Raw genomic sequence first — 22,080 nt, forward strand, 5'->3', positions numbered from 1 at the left:
AAAAGCGCAACAGACGTAGAAAGGAGATACTCACAGACCGAGAAAGAAGCTTTGGCTCTGGTAAGGGCTTGCGAACGATTTTACTTGTCTATACGGATGTGAATTTGACTTATTGACAGATCATAAACCATTGCAGTTCATTTACAGCAAAAGGTCTAATCCAAGTGCGCGCACCCAACGATGGCTTTTGATACTGCAACCTTTCAAGTTCACTGTAAAGTATATTCCAGGACACAAGAATGTGGTCGATGCCTTATTTCGATTAAGTATTCACAAAACGGATACGTCGTCATCTAGCCAGATATCGGATGACTTTGTGAGATTTGTAGCTATGCAAGCAGTACCCCGAACACTGACAATTCAAGATGTAGAGAGGGTCAGCAGGAGACCCTGAACTACAGAGAGTCAGGGAATCTTTGAAAACTGGAGATTGGACAAATTGTGAAGAGAGTTATATTTCGGTTAAAAATGAGCTGTGCAGCATTGGAAAAGTTATTCTCAGAGGCACACGTATCGTGATACCAACTAGTATGCGACAGAAAGTTCTAAGCGCGGCTCATGAGGGACACCAAGTGATTACCAAAACAAAGCAAAGACTGAGAAAAAAAGTATGGTGGCCCAAGATTGACAGTGATGCAGAACATGCTTGCAGAAAATGTTATGCATGTCACCAGAACCTTTACTTCGTAAAGTGTTTCCAAATCACCCATGACAAGCAACCGCCATTGATTTGATGGGACCATTCCCAACTGGGGAGTCAATATTGGTGAACGTTGACTATTTCAGTCGGTTTTTTGAGACATTGTTTTGAGAAACACAGGAACAGCTAAGATTATTGACTGTCTGGAAGAAACTTTCGCTAGATATGGCATACCAGATACCCTAAGAAGTGACAATGAACCACAATTTTGCTCTTAAGAATTTGGAACTGTCCTAGAGGAAAATGGTATCATTCACGAGACATCAACTCCTTTTTGGCCACAGGCGAATGGGAAAGTGGAGCGCCAGAATAAGATTCTATTGAAAGATATTCGTACAGCCCATGCTGAGGAAAAGATTGAAGAAAGGAGTTTACAAAATTTCTGACAGCGTATAGAAATACACCACACACAGTGACGGGGGTTGTACCCAACAAGTTAATTTACAGATATCCAGTGAAAACCAAAATTCCTAGTCTGCCGGAGGAAGATGGAGAAGACATAAGAGTCAAGGACTGGGTGCAAAATAAAAAATGGAAAGAATATGCCGACAGAAGCAGAAATGCAAAGTATAGCCCTGTACAAGTAGGAGACCAAGTTCTGCTTCAGCAATGGAAAGAAAATAAACTTTCATCTACTTTTGAGACTAAGCCATATGAGGTCATCGAACGGACTGGGAATGAGGTGGTGCTAAAGGCACCACATGGTGGAACTTATCGTCGGAATGTGAAACTCGTAAAAAAAACTTTCATTCAAATGGTAACTATCAAGTTGATGAGGATATCGATAAGACCGAGTCCATTGCAGGTGTGAATGTTCCGAATGGTGCTAACATTATTCCAAAATCTGATAAGTCAGTTCCTGATGTATCAATCAACGACACTAGCGACCCAATTTCCGAGTCAGCTGCAGTTGGAGATGAAACCACAAGACCAATCCGTGAACATAAATTACCCGATCGGTTTAAGGCCTTTGTTTTAACTTGATCTGACTGTGTAAAGTTTTGAAAGTTGTGTAAATTTCAGTGAAATTTCCTGTTATCTTAATGGACATTTGATAAACAGAATATTAATTCCCAAATTTATTTTTAAGTCTCAGAATTGTTTCGATCATTTTATTTAAGTTTAAATCCAAGGAAAGGAGAAATGTAATAGTTAAGAACCGTAATTCTGTTAACACTTTGTGATGTTTGGATTATAGCCCTTGATTAAAATTGTAGCATGCAACTGATGTTGATGTTTGGTTGTGCGAGAATATATCATCTAATCATAGTAATCCGGTGCTTAAGGATACCACACGTTCCACCTGAGATTAATTATTTTTATTACTTCGTACATTTTGGATCATAAGGCATGTCCTAATTCGCTCCGCTTTTAACATTGATTGGCAAACAAAACAACCCCATGTAGTCTGCGTTGTAAATACGTTTGTAGATTAGTGGAGTTGTAGTGCTAGATGTATTTATATGTAGTTTTAAATACATCAAGCACTACAACTACACTAATCTACAAACGTAGATTTATCCCGTGGGGATCCGGGTTAGAATAGGTCCTCAGTACCCCCTGAGGCGACTAAATGGGGCGGTCCTTCGGATGAGACCGCAAAAACCGAGGTCCCGTGTCACACCACATGTGGCACGATAAAGATTCCTCCCTGCTCAATGACCATAAGCGTCGAGCATAGGCCTAAATTTTGCAGTCCTTTACTGGCAGTGGTGACGTCTCCATATGAGTGAAATATTCTTGATCGGGACGTTAAACAATATTCAATCAATCAATATATGTAGTTTTTGTTATTATTCTCTGTTAATATTGGCCACATTGTGTAATTCTTTTCGTTTGTCCTGAAGAAAGGACAGGTCGTCCCGAATTTGACAATCTGGTTGTTCGTGTCGTTGGTCATTTTAGTGCTTTGTATAATCATATATATATATATATATATATAGATATATAGATATATATATACACTAAATGGTTACGTAATCATATTCATTGGCACTACTGCGCCGTAATTAACATAACTACAGTAGCGTACATTTTTGGTAACAAAACTGTCCCAACTGCCAATCATCTGCGGGTGATGCAGGTACTGGAAAACAGTATTGTGAGTTTTACTCATAAAGGTCGTACAAAACATGATGACCTTTATGTATTTGGTTGCAATGTATGCATACATAATTACAAATGTACATCAGCTAAAATGACTAAATATGATCAGTGTGATTCTACGGGCCTGCATCACTCACATACTCCTACATTGTAAATTAAAGCTAATATAAAAGATAATGCAAGATTAATATAAGCGTTAATGCAAGCAATTCTTAAGGTCATATATTTACACAAAGATCCTCTCCTCCCATGCAGAAGCCTTCGAACAAACTCTGCTCCATCAGAGTAGAAAAACATGTCAGTTAACAAAGGAGCACAGCGTGTATCTATAATGGTGATATGATATAAATAATTCAACATATGCTCTTCAATTTTACCCCAAACGAAAGGTATAGGTCGAAAGTTTTAGTTCATTCTTGACTACTTTAATTAACTCTCGGACATCTTCGATTGGATTTATTTGAATACAATATGCAATGTGCGCGTTTTCTTTACACGTGGTCGGAAAGAAAACAACTATGACGTCGGTAAGTTTTGAAATCAAGTTTATCAACCGTAGATGTAATAACAAAGATCCGTCCGATTTTTTTCATTTTGTTAGATCATGTGTAAAATACTGAAGGGTAGATAGATATGCACAGATCCAAGAATTGGTGTGAAAACGGCGCATAGTATGCTAATTCGACAGTCACGTGATCAGCACTCGGCAATTTTCGGAAAGATATTTTAAAAAGTCAGGCTGTATTTTGAAACTATTTCATCTACATCTCTACAACCGTTATTTTTTGTATGCATTTTAAAATTTCATTTTATTCATAGAATACCTCAGCATTCATATCTCTACCAGAATCCAATATAAAAATTGGAGCATAAGAATGTACCTTTAACAAACAAATCGTAAGACCCTTTCAAGCGAATCAGAATTGTTTTCATTCCCGTCTTGTGAACCCGAGCCACAGACAGACAAATATGGTGCTGAATGTTCCAGGTTTGATCGCAGTCATCATCTTCTATATCGTCATCTTAGTCATCGGACTTTGGGCGGCCCGCCGGACTAAAGGCGAAACCAACAGCGAAAATATCATGCTGGCAGGGCGGAACATAGGGGCATTCGTGGGAGTGTTCACCATGACAGGTAGATTTCAATTTTGTTTTTCATTTCTTTTCTTAATCATTCGTTAGTCGAGAGTAATGATTTTAATCTTGTCTCTAACATGAATGATCTCAAAATATTACTATACTAAGTCGCACAGATATTCATAATCTCTGTACAAGAGGTATTCTTTCTCTCAGACAACGGCAAATTCATGGATTGTACCTGGATACATATATATATATATATATAGAGAGAGAGAGAGAGAGAGAGAGAGAGAGAGAGAGAGAGAGAGAGAGATTGCACGTAAGGATGTTCTTTCCTCAGTAGCAAAAAATGTAAAGTATATCCTTTTTATCTTCATATTCATTCATGTCCAGAGATCCGTGTTTGCCCAACTATTTATTTAGTACTGCTTGTAGGAGTTGTGATTGGTCGTTATCTTCACCTTTCATACATTCATTACGGATTACATTATCAAAGAAGAAAAAGTAGAGGTGCAGGTGCTTCTTGAAGAGCCTCTTGACAACGAATTAGAATTTTTGCACTTAGATAACCTTGTTATTATTAATGTGAATGAATCTCAATAATGTTTTTTTTTAAAAATATTTCCGTGTGCTCTTGAAACGATGATAGATTTTGCACAATAAACTGTCTTACTATGCAAAGTTTTAGTCACAAACTTTTATAACAACTCATCATTTTCGTCTAACACCAGAGGGAATATTTGATGAAATACAATACGATATACACGACAAGTTTTGCGTTGAAATCATACAGCAATTTTATATATGATATTAACATTGAAATGAAATTCTGACAACCACATTAAAACCTGTGCAATTTGTTGCACAAACATCAGGATTGACTGTGAACATCTTATCTAATACCCCTACGTAAAAGGATTATAATAACTAATTCTCAAATCGTAAGAGTTCAAATGTAACAATCATTAATAGCGAAACCTTTTCACTAATCTTTCTGGAATCTTCATAGTTAATGAAGTACAGATTGTATTTAATTTGAGCTCTTTGGAAATTTGTGTTTTACAAAAATCGCAGCGGCAATGTGTACATGTAAGATAGAATGAAGTTCATGTTGAAGTGGGTTAAGTATGGTATATTTTATTAATAGAAAGGTATGTTATGGGGTATAACAAAAATGGTGCATATTACACGTATTAAAAGGTGTCTTTCCATTTAGCAAAAATTCAGACATTTCTCTGGGTGACTGATTTTAGGTAAGTAGGACGGCAGGTAAGAAAGCAGAACTGTCCTAATGGACCCAATCACGGATAACTTGAGTGAGCACACACAGCTATCCATCAAAACATCCTTAATGTTTCATTGCATTACTTAAAATGATATAAATCACGTCATTATTAATTCCAGCATACTTGATTCAACATTGAGCTTCTCACACCGGAGTTGTCACATGGATATAGTCTATGAAGATGGGTTCGTGAAAACAACTAATTGTCTGAATTAACCATGTTCTAATACACGGTGTACATGTATGAAAACATGAAAATCAATATCATCACTCATATAAGGAATACAAAAAAAGAGAGTTGGGCTAACACGGAACATTTGATATACCGGAGGTGGGATCAGGTGCCTTGGAGGTGTAAGCATCCCCTGGCAAAGGAATACACCCGCCGTAAGCCCTATATCTTGATCAAGTACACGGAGTAATCCATAGTATACATATGATAATCGTTTGTTTTATGTCCCGTTGATAATTTTTCACTCAGCTGAAGTGCCAGAAGTGGTGTAAATCAAATGTGGATTCTAAAAAATTCTAAAAAACTTCGCGTAAATTTGAAATCGCAAAACTTTTCTCAAATCAACAACATCAAAATGTACGACTTTTCAATACTTTACACGACCATTCCTCGCGATAGATTAAAGACTTTATAAAAAGCCTAAACTTTTTGACATCATAGACAGTTGCTTCTTCAACAAAAAAGGAAAACTGAAATATTCATATCTCATATCTAGTGATCAGTCTTGCAAAAAAAAAAACCCTTCCTTAAACACCCGTGGGGATCCAGGTTACAGTAGGTCCTCAGTACCCCTTGCTTGTCGTTATAGGCGATTAAATGGGGCGGTCCTTCGGATGAGACCGCAAAAACCGAGGTCCCGTGTCACACCAGGAGTAGCACGATAAAGATCCCTCCCTGCTCAATGGCCATAAGCGCCGAGCATAGGCCTAAATTTTGCAGCCCTTCACCGGCAGTGGTGTCGTCTCCATATGAGTGAAATATTCTGGAGAGGGACGTTAAACAATATTCAATTAATCAATCTTAAACACCATTCTGATTCTACGAACAAGTACTCTGAAGTTGAAATCTAAAATATGCTGGATTTCCTCATTGACAATATCTTCATAGTTTTTGGTGATCAAGTCTTCCAGTAGTCTGTTGGAATTCTCATTGGCACGAATAGCGCTCTTTTGTTAGCTGACCTGCTTTTTAATATATTCGATCAGTACATACTATCTATTCAAGATATATTACTGGATTCAGGTACTCTTCACACAATTGCTCTGAAAAAATATCGTTCCATTCATGATCAACAGATACAGGATTACAACAAATGTATAGAATATCGATGTGTATGTAATACGTGGGAGAAAACAAAATTAAAGTCAAATGTTTTTAAGAAAAATAACTTTTCCCCTAGAAATGTATATAAGAAGTGTTCATATTCCTACGCTAGCTGCCTCCTCAGTCTTTTCACGAAATATAGGTAATTCTTCGATTGAAAATTTTTTCACGATTGATTATACTATTGCATTAATTATATTACTTTGATGAATATTGTTCGTTAATTATCATACAATTTCTTCTGAGAGAGAATGTTAATCATTAATTTATGTGGGGTTTTCCCGTTGTTTAAAGAGACATGTATTGATAAAATGATAAATTTCATATCGATACTGACAATTTTGACCAATTGGGATGCATCAATTTACTCTCAACTGCGCTTTGAAGATCGTTCGGAATTCAAAGGTTTCTTCATGCTGACTCGGACTTTTGAATGCTTATTTACATCACGTGGTTTTGAATGACAGCAAAGGTGTTCTGTAGGAAATTATTTAAATTCCCCTTCAAGGGGGTCCACACTCACCTTTCAAGTATAAGATTATTCCCTGCTCCTTATAATAAGTAATTACAAATCATTATTTCAACAGAAACCTTCCATGTTCCCATTGACCGTTGTTTTTACAACTAACATGTGTCGTGTTCAGATAAAAATAGCACTTACTTTTAAAGAGACACTACAGCTCATTTTCCACATTTTAATAAAGTTTTTTTTAAAACATGTATTGATAAAATGATAAAATTCATATCGATACTGACAATTTTGAACATTTGGGATGCATCAATTTACTCTCAACTGCGCTTTGAAGATCGTCCGGAATTCAAAGGTTTCTTCATGCTGACTCGGACTTTTGAATGCTTATTTACATCACGTGGTTTTGAATGACAGCAAAGGTGTTGTGCAAGTTCCCCTTCAAGGGGTTTCACACTCACTTTTCAAGTATAAGATTATTCCCTGCTCCTTATAATAAGTAATTATATAAATCATTATTTCAACAGAAACCCTTCCATGTTCCCATTGACCGATGTTTTTACAACTAGTTACACGTGTCGTGTTCAGATAAAAATATCACTTACTTTTAAAAGTAGTGTCTTCGAAGCTAGTCTCAATGGCAGATTGGGGGGGGGGGGGGCAGGGTCCCCCCCCCCTCCCTTATTACGCCACAGATTGTGAATGAAAATCCAAATTTCGCACCAGAATGGCCGATTACTTTGGCTAATCTTTGACTTTCACATCGCCCTTCGGAAATCCTAGATCCGCCACTGAGTTACATGCGTTTCTCCGAGCTCTTTGTTTTTCAACGGTCATACTGATTCCAAAGTAAATTTTATTTCACGTATGAGTTTTATCTCATTCTATTTTTACCTAGTAAATTTTATTTCACGTATGAGTTTTATCTCATTCTATTTTTAGTTCTCTCACTGGACGACATGCTGCACTGTTTACTGTGTATGCGCATGCGTCTGAAGACTGAAAGGAGGAGACTCGATATTTTTTGTATAGGTCATCAAAAAGTATTAATTTTTACGTTAAAACGATAATTTTTAACTTTAGATAATTGTTATTTTCGCAAAGTTCATACTTTCAACAATGCAACCAAAATTGAGAAAGCGCTGGGAAAATTGTCATTTCACGTTTTTTGCGCAAAATGAGCTGTAGTGTCTCTTTAAACGTGGTGTCTTCACAGCTAGTCTCAATGGCAGGTTTAGGGGGCCAGGATCCCCCTCCCTTTTTACCCCACAGATTGTGAATGAAAATCCAAATTTTGCACCAGAATAGCCGATTACTTTGGCTAATCTTTGACTTTCACACCCCTCTTCGGAAATCCTAGATCCGCCACTGAGTTACATGTGTTTCTCCGAGCTCTTTGTTTTCCAACGGTCATACTGATCCCAAGGTAAATTTTACTTCACGTATGAGTTTTATCTCATGCTATTTTTACCTCTTTTCTCACAGAATCTTTCAAAATTCTAGATCTATCAACTACACTTTCTCTCTCTGGACGACATGCTGCACTGTTTACTGTCTATGCGCATGCGTCTGAAGACTGAAAGGAGGAGACTCGATAGTTTGTGTATAGGCCATCAAAAAGTATTAATTTTTACGTTAAAACGATAATTTTTAACTTTAGATAAGTGTTATTTTCGCAAAGTTCATACTTTCAACAATGCAACAAAAATTGAGAAAGAGCTGGGAAAATTGTCATTTCATGATTTTTGCGCAAAATGAGCTGTAGTGTCTCTTTAATGACAGAATGCGTATACAACACTCAACACCTGGATTCGGACCACAATTAAAAGGTGAAGGTCACCAGTCTGAAGATATTTGCAATGTATTCAGTGTGACATATACATGTCTATTTATTTTTTTAAGGGTTTCTTTGCTGTTAAGGTTATACCATACCAAAATTTGGAGAAAGTGTAGATTACATCAATCCTTGTTGTTGCCATTCTAAAGTTCACATTAATTTGTTACAAGGTAAAAAAAAATTCATGTCTTTGCTTTGAATTTCCATACAGATATAAAAGGAAAAATTTGGGAAGAATGATGAAATAAGACTGGTTTGATAGGGAAATTTTGTGATAAAAATGATCATTTTTAGCAAAAATTAAGCCTGCACAAAGTATGTGCCCCAATAAGTTGTATTAATAGGTATACGCATTCTCATGTAGTATTTTTAAAGCTATACTTTTCTGCTGTAATTTAATAAATTTGTTAATCCCCAACTTCCTTGATTTCCCTCTTTATCATTCGACAAAAAAAGCATAAATATCTCTGTACCGTATTTGTGCCATCTATTCATTTTTTCATATGTCTTGCAAGCACCGGTGTGTGCACTCCCAAGTCAAAGTGGAAGGCAGTTCTAAAGCAGTTTCTTAACCTTCACAGTTCAAAGCTGAAAGCAGTTTATTAGCCTTCACCGCTGCTAATGGCTGAAGGCTTTGCAAACCATAACCAAGCAGTTTTTGTTGGCAGTCCAACTTATAAGCAGTTGCTAGGCAGTTCATTAGCATTATCTTGGCAGTACCTTGACAGTTTCTTAGCAGTATATATAGAATAGATTGACATGGATATGAACTGCTTAAAAACTGCTAAGCAACTGCTATAAGCAGTTTCCTTTTCCACTTATATGGTAATGACTCCACCCACATGTACACATGACAATACATGAACTGCTTAAAAACTGTTAAGAAACTGCTACAAGCTGTTTTCCTTTCTACTTATAAGGAGTTGACTCCACCCACACATGAAAATTAATTTTAGTTTGTAGTTTCCAGGATTATTTATTGATAATATAATAATAATAAATACTAACTAATCTTATTGCATTTCAAAAACAACCTTTTCTATTATAATCATGGTAATATTATTAAAGTAAAAATTATTAAAAGCAATTTCACATCTGAACACAACTTTTTAAACACGCATGCATGTGCAGCAAATGCCATAAAACATTGTTATGCAAGACAACATTTTGCCTATAAACTAAATAATTACATGTTGTATCCTAATAGTTTGTTAATTCCTATCCTTCAAAACACTGTCACTATGATGTAAAATCCATTCCTGCAAAGAACATTAAATTCCATAAAACACTGATGGTGAGTTATCCAAGCACCGACATGAATAAAGTGATATGTACACTATTTCTCAGCAACTCCTGTCACATAGTGACATTCAAGCTTGGGTGTTTGGTTGCCATCCTCCTTGAATTTGTTATTTTGTTTGTTATTGTTGCATTGAATTCGGATGTTCTCAAATCTGTCCAGCCATTTTGATCACAGTGGTAGCGCAGATATTCTGTAGTGGAAAAAAAATTATAAATTAAAACTTGTCATTCAATCTTAATTGATGGATAGAGTAAATTACTTACCCAGGAGACTCAAAATATAGCAAAATTATATAGGCACACACACCTTTGATAGCAGCTAACTTCACAGGATCAAGTGGTGGCTCACTGGAACTTGTTGGTTATGCTCAACAATGGCAGTCCGGTGTCAAGATCTTTCTGCCCCTTTTTGCTAATTCCACAGCTTTCTTCTTAACTACGAAAATGTAAAGTGACATTAACAAGAGTACATTATACTATATTTTCGTACAAAAGCGGGGCAGCGTACACGTACGTACCATAGATTATTACTTGGTTCAAACTTTCAAAATTTGGTAGCCGCATGTAACACGATTTTCAAGAAATTGGACCCCCACAATTGCTCTTATTTAACTACGAACCTGACAAAAATTCATGTGACAAACCTCTACATTTAGTCATTATACGTACCAAGATTCTGGCAAATCACGGTGCCTTCATATAACACTCATATAAGATATCTCTGTACTCTGTTCTTCCGTCTTCTGTTAAATTTTCTGTTTCAAATGGTACGGTGCATCTTCCTCCTCGTTTCAATGTGTTTTCTACATGCACACTTAACCTTAGAACTATTGACTGCTGTGATTTGGTTATCATAAACGAAATGTATAACGTGAAAATCCATGTTGAAAAATACAAAAAAGGCGCAACTTTGTAACAACATCCGGTATGTCCAGGCATTCCCACATGATTCGTGTCTAGATGTTTTGACCCCCATCAATCAATGCATACCAATTGATTTGATATTGGATGGGTTTAAAAAAACAAAAAGATCATTATTTTTTATGTTAAAATTATTTTCCATAAAAATTCACCGTGAATTTTCCCATAATTTAAATATAAGTGATATATAATTTTAAAAAATGGGGGTGAATTATGCCTAGTGCGAAGCGTTCAGCATACTGGTTACTAAACTGGTTCACCGCTGATTGGTGCTACACGAACTACATTTCCGGTGAGAATTATAAGATACCGCGGTCAATCTGAACTTCGTGGTTTTCAAATATGCATCGTGCTGACGATTCTTCTATTTGAGCCATTTAAATCCAATTTGGTGTCATGTTTAAAGAATAATAGTTGATCAATACATGTCGAATCACTATACATGTACTTGTATTTTTTTTAATATTAAAAAGTAAAAGCAAATTAATGATTATGTGTTGTTTCGATTAATACAATGTAAAAGGGATAAAAAGAGGAGCAGATTAAAAAAAATTACAGGTTCTTCTAATTAAGGTTGAATATAAATTTCCTTGGATTATATATATATATATATATATATATATATATATATATATATATATGCTTAAAGATTAAAAAATGAAGAAAACAAACAGTGATCCATCTCATAAATCCTATAAAGAAATCAAAATAAGAATGTAGCAATTGATTATAAGCTAGCTAGATTACCCTATTTCTTAACAGTTTTTAGAAACTACTTGTTAGACTGCTCAACTTTGTTTAATATTTAACTGTTATCCCAAATTCTTAACAGTTCCTTAAGAGTTGATTAGCAGTTTTAAGGAATGCTAAGACTGTTAAAAACTGTCTAAAAACTTTCAGACTGTCTAAAAACTGCTAATAAACTGCCAAAATAAGCAGTTTACTTTGACTTGGGAGCTGTTTGCTAGTGACAAAAGACTGGTGACGGTATTTGCTACGGACATGAAGGACTATACACCAGTTTCATAACAAGTGCAGTCTTTTCTTAGAGATCAGCTGAGCATAGTGAAAATTCAAGTAAATTAAAAGTCGAATATCTTGGATATGGGGTAACCCATATCTATTCTTGTATATTTTTCTGAAGCAAAAATTATTAAAAAACGTCTACGTGAAAAGAAACATCTCTTGCTTCAATACGACAATTAGATATATCAATAACGTACTATCTATTAACAATGATATTTTTCATTCATATGTTGATTCCATAGATCCCTGTGAACTCGAAATAAGAGACACCACAGAGTCGTCCACTTCTGCTTTATACTTAGATATTTTATTGAAAATAGATATTTACGACAAACTAACAACTCAACTTTATGACAAACAAGATGATTTCAGCTTCTCCATTGCCAACTTCCCGTATTTATGTATCAATATTCCATTATCACCAGCATATGGTGAATATATCTCTCAACTGCTTTGATACAGAAGAGCTTGTTCTGCGTGTGATCATTTTTTTTTTTAAATTTAGGAAGGCCACTGACAAGCTAGTTGATAGTGCAGGGTTTTCAACAGTCTCGTTTTAAGTTTCGCAAATTCTATGGTCATTATAAGGATCTAGTTTGCCAATACAACCTATCATTGGGTCAAATGCAGTCTAATGTGTTAAAACGCATCCAAAACCTTGACGGAAAGGGCAGTAAATTATGCATAGATAAAAAAAGAAATGTTAGCTATCCTGTTTGGATGTAAACGTCTATGACAGACGCTTTACGGTCGAGACTGACCATAGACCCCTCATTTTTGTCATAAAGAACGTAAGTAGCATACCATGGCAGCTACACAAGTACGATACGTACATAGTACATAAGCCTGGTAAAGATATACCCTGAGCGCTGACGCTCTCTCGCACAAGCTTTTACGGGATACTTACCCAAAGCTATCAGATAGCATTCCAATCCATGACACACATTCGGATATGACACAAGCCATCATGGCCGCAGATACTCAAAGCCTTGAGCTCAAACGCACTATTTTTCATGGCTGGCCAACGAGTCAAAGAGACTGTTCTCCATTAGTCAAAGAATTTTGGAACTTCCGCGACGAGCTTACCGTGACCTCATAGTCAATGGCAATCGTATATTCGTACCCAAAGGTGAAAGACATTTAATGCTCAAACGCATACACACAGGTCACATGCGCGTTACCAAATGTATCAGAAGAGCCTGTTATATTTTGTTCTGGCCGAAAATGTCTAAAGACGTCGATGATATGGTTCGTAAGTGCCACACATGTCTGGAGAAGCGCATCTTATGTCACACGAGGTTCCCGAGCGCCCCTGGCAAGTCGTAGCCTAAGACTTTGTCACTATAGTAGACTACTACAGTCGATATTTTGAGGTATACTTTATTCGCAATATATTAACCGGTACCGTTATTCACTATGAAACTAATGCTCTCCCACCATAGGGCACTAGAGAACTTGTATCTGACAACGGTGCGCAGTATGCGAGCGAAGAGTTTCACCAAGTTCAGCAAACAGCACGGTTTCGTACATGCGACTTCAAATCACACATATTCTCAGTCTAATGGGCTTGCTGAGAAAATAGCACAAACTGTTAAGCATATTTTAGCTAAATGTAAATCCGACCACAAAGACCCCTATTTAGGCATTCTCTAATACCTAAACGCTTCGTTGGAAGGTGATACTTTAACGGCACAAGCTCCGATGAGTCGACTACTTCGTTCCATATTACCGTCAACTCGTGGTCAACTTCAGTCAAAACTTGTGCATCATAAACAATACCGCAATCAGCTTGTCCATAGCGAAAGAATTTGTAACCACTTGTAGAAAAAAAACCCATATATTAGAGACATTGGGATTGTTGAATTTTAGATTACATGTATTTTGTATTGCTTGTGGGAGTTATGAGATTGATCACTGTTCGTTATCTTCACCTTTCATGTACATTGTTTCAGCTACCTGGGTAGGTGGAGGATTCATCAATGGTACAGCGGAAGCTGTTTATAGTTATGGTCTGGTGAATTGTCAGGCTCCAGTAGGGTATGCTCTCAGTCTGGTCATAGGTGAGTATAAGTATTTGCGTATTACAGTATGAATTGCTGTCACGGATATAGGCTTTCCCAAAACTTTTACTGTTGATCATTTGGCAAAACATTACGTGCGCCTTCCTTTGAAGATTTACGAAAAAATACGGGGGGAAAACACTAATACTAGTAGTTTTAAAGTCACACTCTGTTTTGACTATAACTTTTATCACGAACCTGAGCATGGAGGAATAGCATTTGAATTATAGCAACATGGAATCTGATCAAACAATGTCCGATCAGGTATTGTTTGATAAGTTCAAGTGGTCGGTTTTGATGTTTTGAATTATTCAGTCATGTAGTAAATAAGATAAATCACGTCTTTGAAAACTTTCGAGTAGGCCTTGCACGGTATCTGTATACAAAAATGGTCGACCATGTATCGTGTCGTAGGCTCTAGTAGCCAATATCAAGGCTTTAGAACTATTCAATTGTATAATTAAACGATTAGATTGATATCTTGTCGGGCATTAAGATGCTTTAGCTATCTTGAGAAGTATCTAATGAATAGTATCCTACTCAGGTACATAAAGCATCATATTGACCAAAAATGTCAAAATCTCTGTAATATTATTACATACACTGTATTAGTATGCAATAGTAGATACGAGACAGGGAGGTTGGTGACATGTGATGCCATAACTTTCATATGAATTTAGTCCCAAGTATTAACAGTTATAACAGTCGGCTATTGTAAAATTCCGAAAATAGAGAAGCATTTTGTATTAAGAAGATTCAGTGATTCTAGATACTTGCTGATCTCTTTATGTTGCACGTAAGAAATCGGATAATTTTTCATTTTTCGTATGGATCATGACGCTAGACAAGTGAACTTTTACATTTAGGTGGAGTATTTTTTGCCCGCAGGATGCGTGAACAAGGTTATGTGACCATGTTGGACCCGTTCACACGGACCTACGGAGAGAGGATGGGAGGGCTTCTTTACATACCGGCACTGCTGGCGGAGGTGTTCTGGTCTGGGGCCATACTGGCCGCTCTAGGTATGTCATTATCAAACCATAGTTACATTGTACATGGAACTGGACACATAATAGTATACCGGTATATCATGTCACGTTTTCGGAATTTAGTATAATTGGCATGTAAACGCAAAATAAACACCCCTTAACAAACAAAAACAAGATGTGTTTGTGAAACTGATGTCGCCGTATGGCAGGAAAGTTGGTAATAATCACGAGGTCAAAATCTTTGATAACCAAGGAAAGGTCTTGTTAAAAGGAATACACGTGTACAATATGAAAGCCATATCACCAATGATTCGAAAGTTATGGTCTAGGTATAGAAAACTAAAACACTGACAATATAATAAATGTTTGATATTTGAGATACTCACAGATATAATGGAATTGAACCTTTTTGGAAAAGATAAGAAGGAACTACGGTATTCTAACACTGGCTTTTATCTCAGGTTCTAAATCATTTTTGGATATTGAAAGGCGATGCTTAAACTTATTCTATTTACTGTTTTGGGGTTTTCTTTTTCATGACTCCTTAATTATACAGAATTACCGAATTTCAGTTTATTTAAACCAATGTCGAAATGAACTTAGCTCAAAGGTTCAACATGCATTAAAGTTTCAGCACAGGGTAGAGCGTCATAGTAATCCTTGTAAAGACTTCGTCGATTAGCAATAGCTATGCTCTTATGCTTTTGACTTTATCGTCTGCACATTGTTTTCAGGGAGCACTTTGACAGTGATCGTTGGGCTTTCTCATGAAGTAGCCATTGTAGTGTCCGCCTGTATCGCCGTCTTCTACACTCTGTTTGGGGGACTCTACTCCGTGGCTTACACTGATGTCGTCCAACTCATCTGCATTTTTATCGGTTTGGTGGGTATTCCATATGGAAATGCTATGAATAAATCTTTTCCTAATTGGTTATCTCCCCCTAAAGGTATTTGTTCATTCTGGTCTAGGCATTTTCCAATGTAAAAGCAGAAAGAAAGAAATTCGTGTATCATTTTCCCTTATGATAATGTATTTTAATGTTTACTGAAAACACTAAGCTATAGGGATCTGTGCTTATTCATTCAGATTTTGGTTTTTTCCAGTGGTTGTGTATCCCATTTGCTATGACCAATGAATTCGTAGAGAACATATCTTTCAATTCTACGGAGTGGGTCAAAGAGGTGGATCCAGTATTTGTAGGGGTGTATATTGACTCCTTTCTCCTTCTTATATTTGGAGGGGTGCCTTGGCAAGTATTTTTCCAAAGGGTGTTGTCTGCACGAACAGTTGGGATTGCTCAGAGCCTATCGTATGCAGGTGGCCTGGGTTGTATCATTATGTCAGTACCATCAGTTCTCATAGGCGCCATAGCTGTCAATACAGGTAAAACTCAGTTCATTCATATTGTAAATATAACAAATAAAGATAAGCAAAGTATATTTCATTGTATTTTATTTTACGAAATAGGGGCAAATTGAAGTATATGATGTGTATGCTGCATGCCTCTAGCTTGTGTTTTTATTTAGACATAGATGGTGTTTGTTGTTCATGTAGACATATATGATGTGCATTTCACTTACACATGGATGATATACGTGTTTTGTTTTGACATGGATGGTGTGTGTGATTCGTTTGACTTGGATGATGTTTGTGTTTCGCTTACACATGGAAGATGTGTGTGTTTTGTTTTGACATGAATGATTTGTGTGTTTCGTTTAGACATGAATGATGTGTGTGTGTTTCGTTTATATCTAGATGTGTTTCGCTTAGACATGAATAATATGTGTTTCGCTTAGAAATGAATGGTGTGTTATTTGTTTATACATAGATGAGGTGTGTGTTTTGTTTTGACATGGATGATGTGTGTGTGTTTTGCTTACACATGGATGATGTGTGTGTTTTGTTTTAATATGGATTATATGTGTGTGTTTTGTTTTGACATAGATATTGTGTGTTTTGTTTAGACATGGATGGTGTGTGTTTTTCGCTTAGACATGGATGATGTATGTGTTTTGTTTAGACATGGATGATGTGTGTGTGTTGAGACATGAATAATGTGTGTGTTTCGTTTACACATGGATGATGTGTGTGTTTTGCTTAGATATGGGTAATGTGTGTGTGTTTTGCTTAGACATGGATAATGTTTGTTTCCTTTACACATGGATGATGTGTGTGTTTCGTTTAGATATGGATAATGTGTTTGTTTCGTTTAGACATGAATGATGTGTATGTTTCGTTTAGCATGGATGATGCGTGTGTTTCCTTTAGACATGGATGATGTGTGTGTTTCGTTTAGACATGGGTGATGTGTGTGTTTTTTAGACATGTATGATGGATGTGTTTTGTTTAAACATGGATGATATGTTTGTTTTGACATGGATGATGTGTGTGTTTCGTTTATACATAGATGTGTTTCGCTTAGATATGGATAATATGTGTTTCGCTTAAACATGGATGGTGTGTGTTTTGTTTATACATGGATGATGTGTGTGTTTTGTTTTGATATGGATGGTGTGTGTTTTGCTTACACATCGATGATGTGTGTTTTGTTTTGATATGGATGATGTGGGTGTTGTGTTTTAGCATGGATAATGTGTTTTGTTTAGACATGGATGTTGTGTGTGTTTTGTTTAGACATGGATGATGTGTGTGTTTCTTTTGGACATGTATGATGTGTGTGTTTCGCTTAGACATGTATGATGTGTGTGTTTTGCTTAGACACGAATGATGTATGTGTTCTGCTTAAACATAAATAATGTGTGTGTTTCGTTTAGTCATGGATGGTGTGTGTTTTTCGCTTAGACATGAATGGTGTGTGCGTTTTGCTTAGACACGGATGATGTGTCTGTTTTGTTTAGACATGGATGATTGTGTGTGTTTCGTTTAGACATGGATAATGTGTGTGTTTCGCTTAGACATGGATAATGTGTGTTTTGCTTAGACATGGATAATGTGTGTTTCGCTTAGACATGGATGATGTGTGTGTTTCGTTTAGACATGGATGATGTGTGTGTTTCGCTTAAACATGGATGATGTGTGTGTTTCGTTTAGATATGGATGATGTATGTATTTTGTTTAGACATGGATGATGTGTGTGTTTCGTTTAGATATGGATAATGTGTGTGTTTCGCTTAGACATGGATAATGTGCGTGTTTCGTTTAGACCTGGATGATGCATGTGTTTGGTTTAGATATGGATGATGTGTGTTTCCTTTAGACATGTATGATGTGTGTGTTTCGCTTAGACATGGATGATGTGTGTGTTTTGTTTAGACATGTATGATTTGTGCGTTTTGCTTTGACATGGATGATGTCTGTGTTTTGCTTATACATGGATAATGTGTGTGTTTCGCTTAGACATAGATAATGTGTGTGTTTTGTTTAGACATGGATGATGTCTGTGTTTTGCTTAGACATGGATCGTATGCAGTGTCTTCCCTTAACTACACAGAATTTGGTATTCACAATGGTTTCTTTTTTCAGATTGGAATCGTACGGCCTTTGTAACAAGAGACAACTTAAACGTTTCTGAGATTTCCAGTAGATCGTCCGATATTTTACCCTTAGTTCTGCAATACCTCACTCCAGAGTGGGTATCTTTCTTTGGATTAGGAGCAGTGTCTGCCGCAGTAATGTCGTCTGCCGATTCATCAATTTTGTCCGCCAGTTGTATGTTTGCCAAGAATATCTACAAAATGGCGATCCGAAAGAAGGTAGAGTATCTGTTTTAGCATTTTATATTACCTTCACGATTCTGAATACCGTTAGCGTTTTATATTACCTTCACGATTCTGAATACCGTTAGCATTTTATATTACCTTCACGATTCTGAATACCGTTAGCATTTTATATTACCTTCACGATTCTGAATACCGTTAGCATTTTATATTACCTTCACGATTCTGAATACCGTTAGCATTTTATATTACCTTCACAATTCTGAATACCGTTAGCATTTTATATTACCTTCACGGTTCTGAATACCGTTAGCATTTTATATTACCTTCACGGTTCTGAATACCGTTAGCGTTTTATATTACCTTCACGATTCTGAATACCGACAGCATTTTATATTACCTTCACGATTCTGAATACCGTTAGCATTTTATATTACCTTCACAATTCTGAATACAGTTAGCATTTTATATTACCTTCACGATTCTGAATACCGTTAGCATTTTATATTACCTCCACGATTCTGAATACCGTTAGCATTTTATATTACTTTCACGGTTCTGAATACCGTTAGCATTTTATATTACCTTCACGGTTCTGAATACCGTTAGCATTTTATATTACCTTCACGGTTCTGAATACCGTTAGCGTTTTATATTACCTTCACGATTCTGAATACCGACAGCATTTTATATTACCTTCACGATTCTGAATACCGTTAGCATTTTATATTACCTTCACAATTCTGAATACCGTTAGCATTTTATATTACCTTCACGATTCTGAATACCGTTAGCATTTTATATTACCTTCACGATTCTGAATACCGTTAGCATTTTATATTACCTTCACGGTTCTGAATACCGTTATCATTTTATATTACCTTCACGGTTCTGAATACCGTTAACGTTTTATATTACCTTCACGATTCTGAATACCGATAGCGTTTTATATTACCTTCACGATTCTGAATACCGATAGCGTTTTTTATTACCTTCACGATTCTGAATACCGTTAGCGTTTTATATTACCTTCACGATTCTGAATACCGTTAGCATTTTATATTACGTTCACGATTCTGAATACCGTTAGCATTTTATATTACCTTCACGATTCTGAATACCGTTTCAACTAGCAATAGAACATTGCATATTTAGTACCTGTTGCGATTGATGATGCATACATATATGCCATGTACTGCCATCTTGGGTGCTGTATCAGATGGGCGATGATAAAAACTGCCGATTTGTAGATAAAATGTAATTTTATAACCAATAAAGCATTTGCAAGAAATATTGGGTAATTACTGTACTTAAATTATTTATCAAGTTTGTTTAAATTTTCATTCAGGCTTCCGAGAAGGAAATCATCTGGGTGATGAGGATCGCCATTGTTGGTGCTGGTGTCTTGGCAGCCGTCATGGCGATCACTGTGAAGTCCATATACACGTTGTGGTATCTCTGTTCTGACCTCGTATATGTGGTATTATTCCCACAACTCCTGTGTGTTATTTACTTAAGAGCGTCCAATACATACGGGTCACTTGTGGGATACATCATTGGTATGTTTTTCCGGATCGCTGGAGGAGAACCCTCTTTGGGCATTGACGTGCTCATGAAATTTCCCTACTATTCCGTGAAGAACGGGCAGTTATTTCCATTTAAAACTCTCTGCATGTTGATGTCCTTCACTTCGATAGTCTTTGTTTCCTATCTGACCGATTTCTTGTTCAAAAAGAACATCCTTCATCCTCGTTTTGATATATTCAAATGTGTGACAAACAAAAGGCCCACTGATGTGGAGCTGACGAAATATAAGGCAAAGCCTGAGGAGACTTTTGTCAATCCTTCGTTTGTTAATTCTGCAGAGGAAATACGAGCAAGACGATAAATCGAATTTGTAATGCAAAAGCATATAATTTTGAATTTGCCATGTCTTTGAAAATAACTGATTCAGTAGAGAAGGATGGAATTGTATCGAACTTTTGTTAGATATACTAGGATATATATTGAAGTAATGAGATATGTATTAAACTTGCATAGATTAAAATACATATTGCCGAGCTGTATACATGTATATCGTAATCAAATTCATTATGTAAATGGTAGGGATATTGGGGAAGCAAGATGGAGACTTTTTCAGTTAAAAAGTCGTTTAATTGTTAAACGTCAACATAAAATCAACATGATAAGTTGTAGCTTATCGTCACCAATTAAGCCACGAAATCAAAGTCGCCCTGGTTAGTAAACAACTTTTGATAGATGATATGTGTTGTAAGCTGCCGAAAAGATGTCGACAAGATGTCATTTCTTTGCTCAAAATAAATAGTTTGTGACGATATCTTCTCATTCAATCAACCAAACGACTTAATGAAATCGGTTTTAAATGTTGTGGTTTGTTTTGAAGACGGCGTATTAAAATCGCTTTCATTCAATCAATTTGTTTAATTAAATGAGAAGGTATTGTCAAAAAGGATTCATTTAGTACGGAACATAGAATTGACATCTTGTCGACACATTTTTTGCGACTTACAACAAATATCACGTTTGTAAAGTTGTGTAATAACGAGAACTGTCGTCAGGTTTTTGGCCTACATGTAATTTTTGTCGATAAACTACAAGTCATAATGTTGATTTAACTACAACCAAGACGAGAAAAATATGTCGTTCAGTGCACAAACATGGAGTTTTATTGAGTTAAAAAGTCATTTAACTGTTAAAATTAGTGACATATCAAGTCATTTATATCGTTTTGTTAATGTTTAGTGAACAAGACAAGGCACTAAAACGTTTCCGTACTTGTCAGATCTGAAATCATTATGTCGACTTGTCGGATCATTATGTTGAATTGTCAGATCTGAAATCATTATGTCGACTTGTCGGATCATTATGTTGAATTGTCAGATCTGAAATCATTATGTCGACTTGTCGGATCATTATGTTGACTTGTCAGATCATTATGTTGACTTGTCAGATCATTATGTTGACTTGTCGGATCATTATGTCGACTTGTCGGATCATTATGTCGACTTGTCGGATCATTATGGTGTTAAGTGGATGGTACAGAAACGTTCAATACCTCATCCTGTTCTCTGAAACATTGACATATCGATATTAAGAAAAGGATATTTCACTCATCAAACGATTTTGTTTAACTCAATGTCTCCATCTTTATGGGTCGAATGACACATTTACTCATCTTGGTTGTAGTTAAATCAACATGATGACTTGTAGCTCATCGTCAAAAATTTAGTCAATAAAATGAATGTCGCCCTGGTTATCACGCGACTTCTG

The 22,080-nt window shown here is 36.2% G+C and overlaps 1 protein-coding gene across 1 annotated transcript; it reads left to right on the top strand.

The window, feature by feature from the left end:
- Positions 1-3,775: 3,775 nt before the first annotated feature.
- Positions 3,776-20,712, top strand: LOC125671928 (high-affinity choline transporter 1-like). The gene is made up of 7 exons (XM_048907914.2): positions 3,776-3,941; positions 14,015-14,122; positions 14,989-15,144; positions 15,846-15,994; positions 16,216-16,495; positions 18,596-18,825; positions 20,138-20,712. Exons 1-7 carry the CDS (start codon positions 3,776-3,778, stop codon positions 20,675-20,677), a joined length of 1,629 nt encoding a protein of 542 aa, XP_048763871.1. The 3' UTR covers positions 20,678-20,712.
- Positions 20,713-22,080: the final 1,368 nt, after the last annotated feature.

Source organism: Ostrea edulis, chromosome 4 (genome assembly GCF_947568905.1).
Source record: "Ostrea edulis chromosome 4, xbOstEdul1.1, whole genome shotgun sequence".
In the NCBI taxonomy this organism is placed as follows: Eukaryota; Metazoa; Mollusca; class Bivalvia; order Ostreida; family Ostreidae; genus Ostrea; species Ostrea edulis.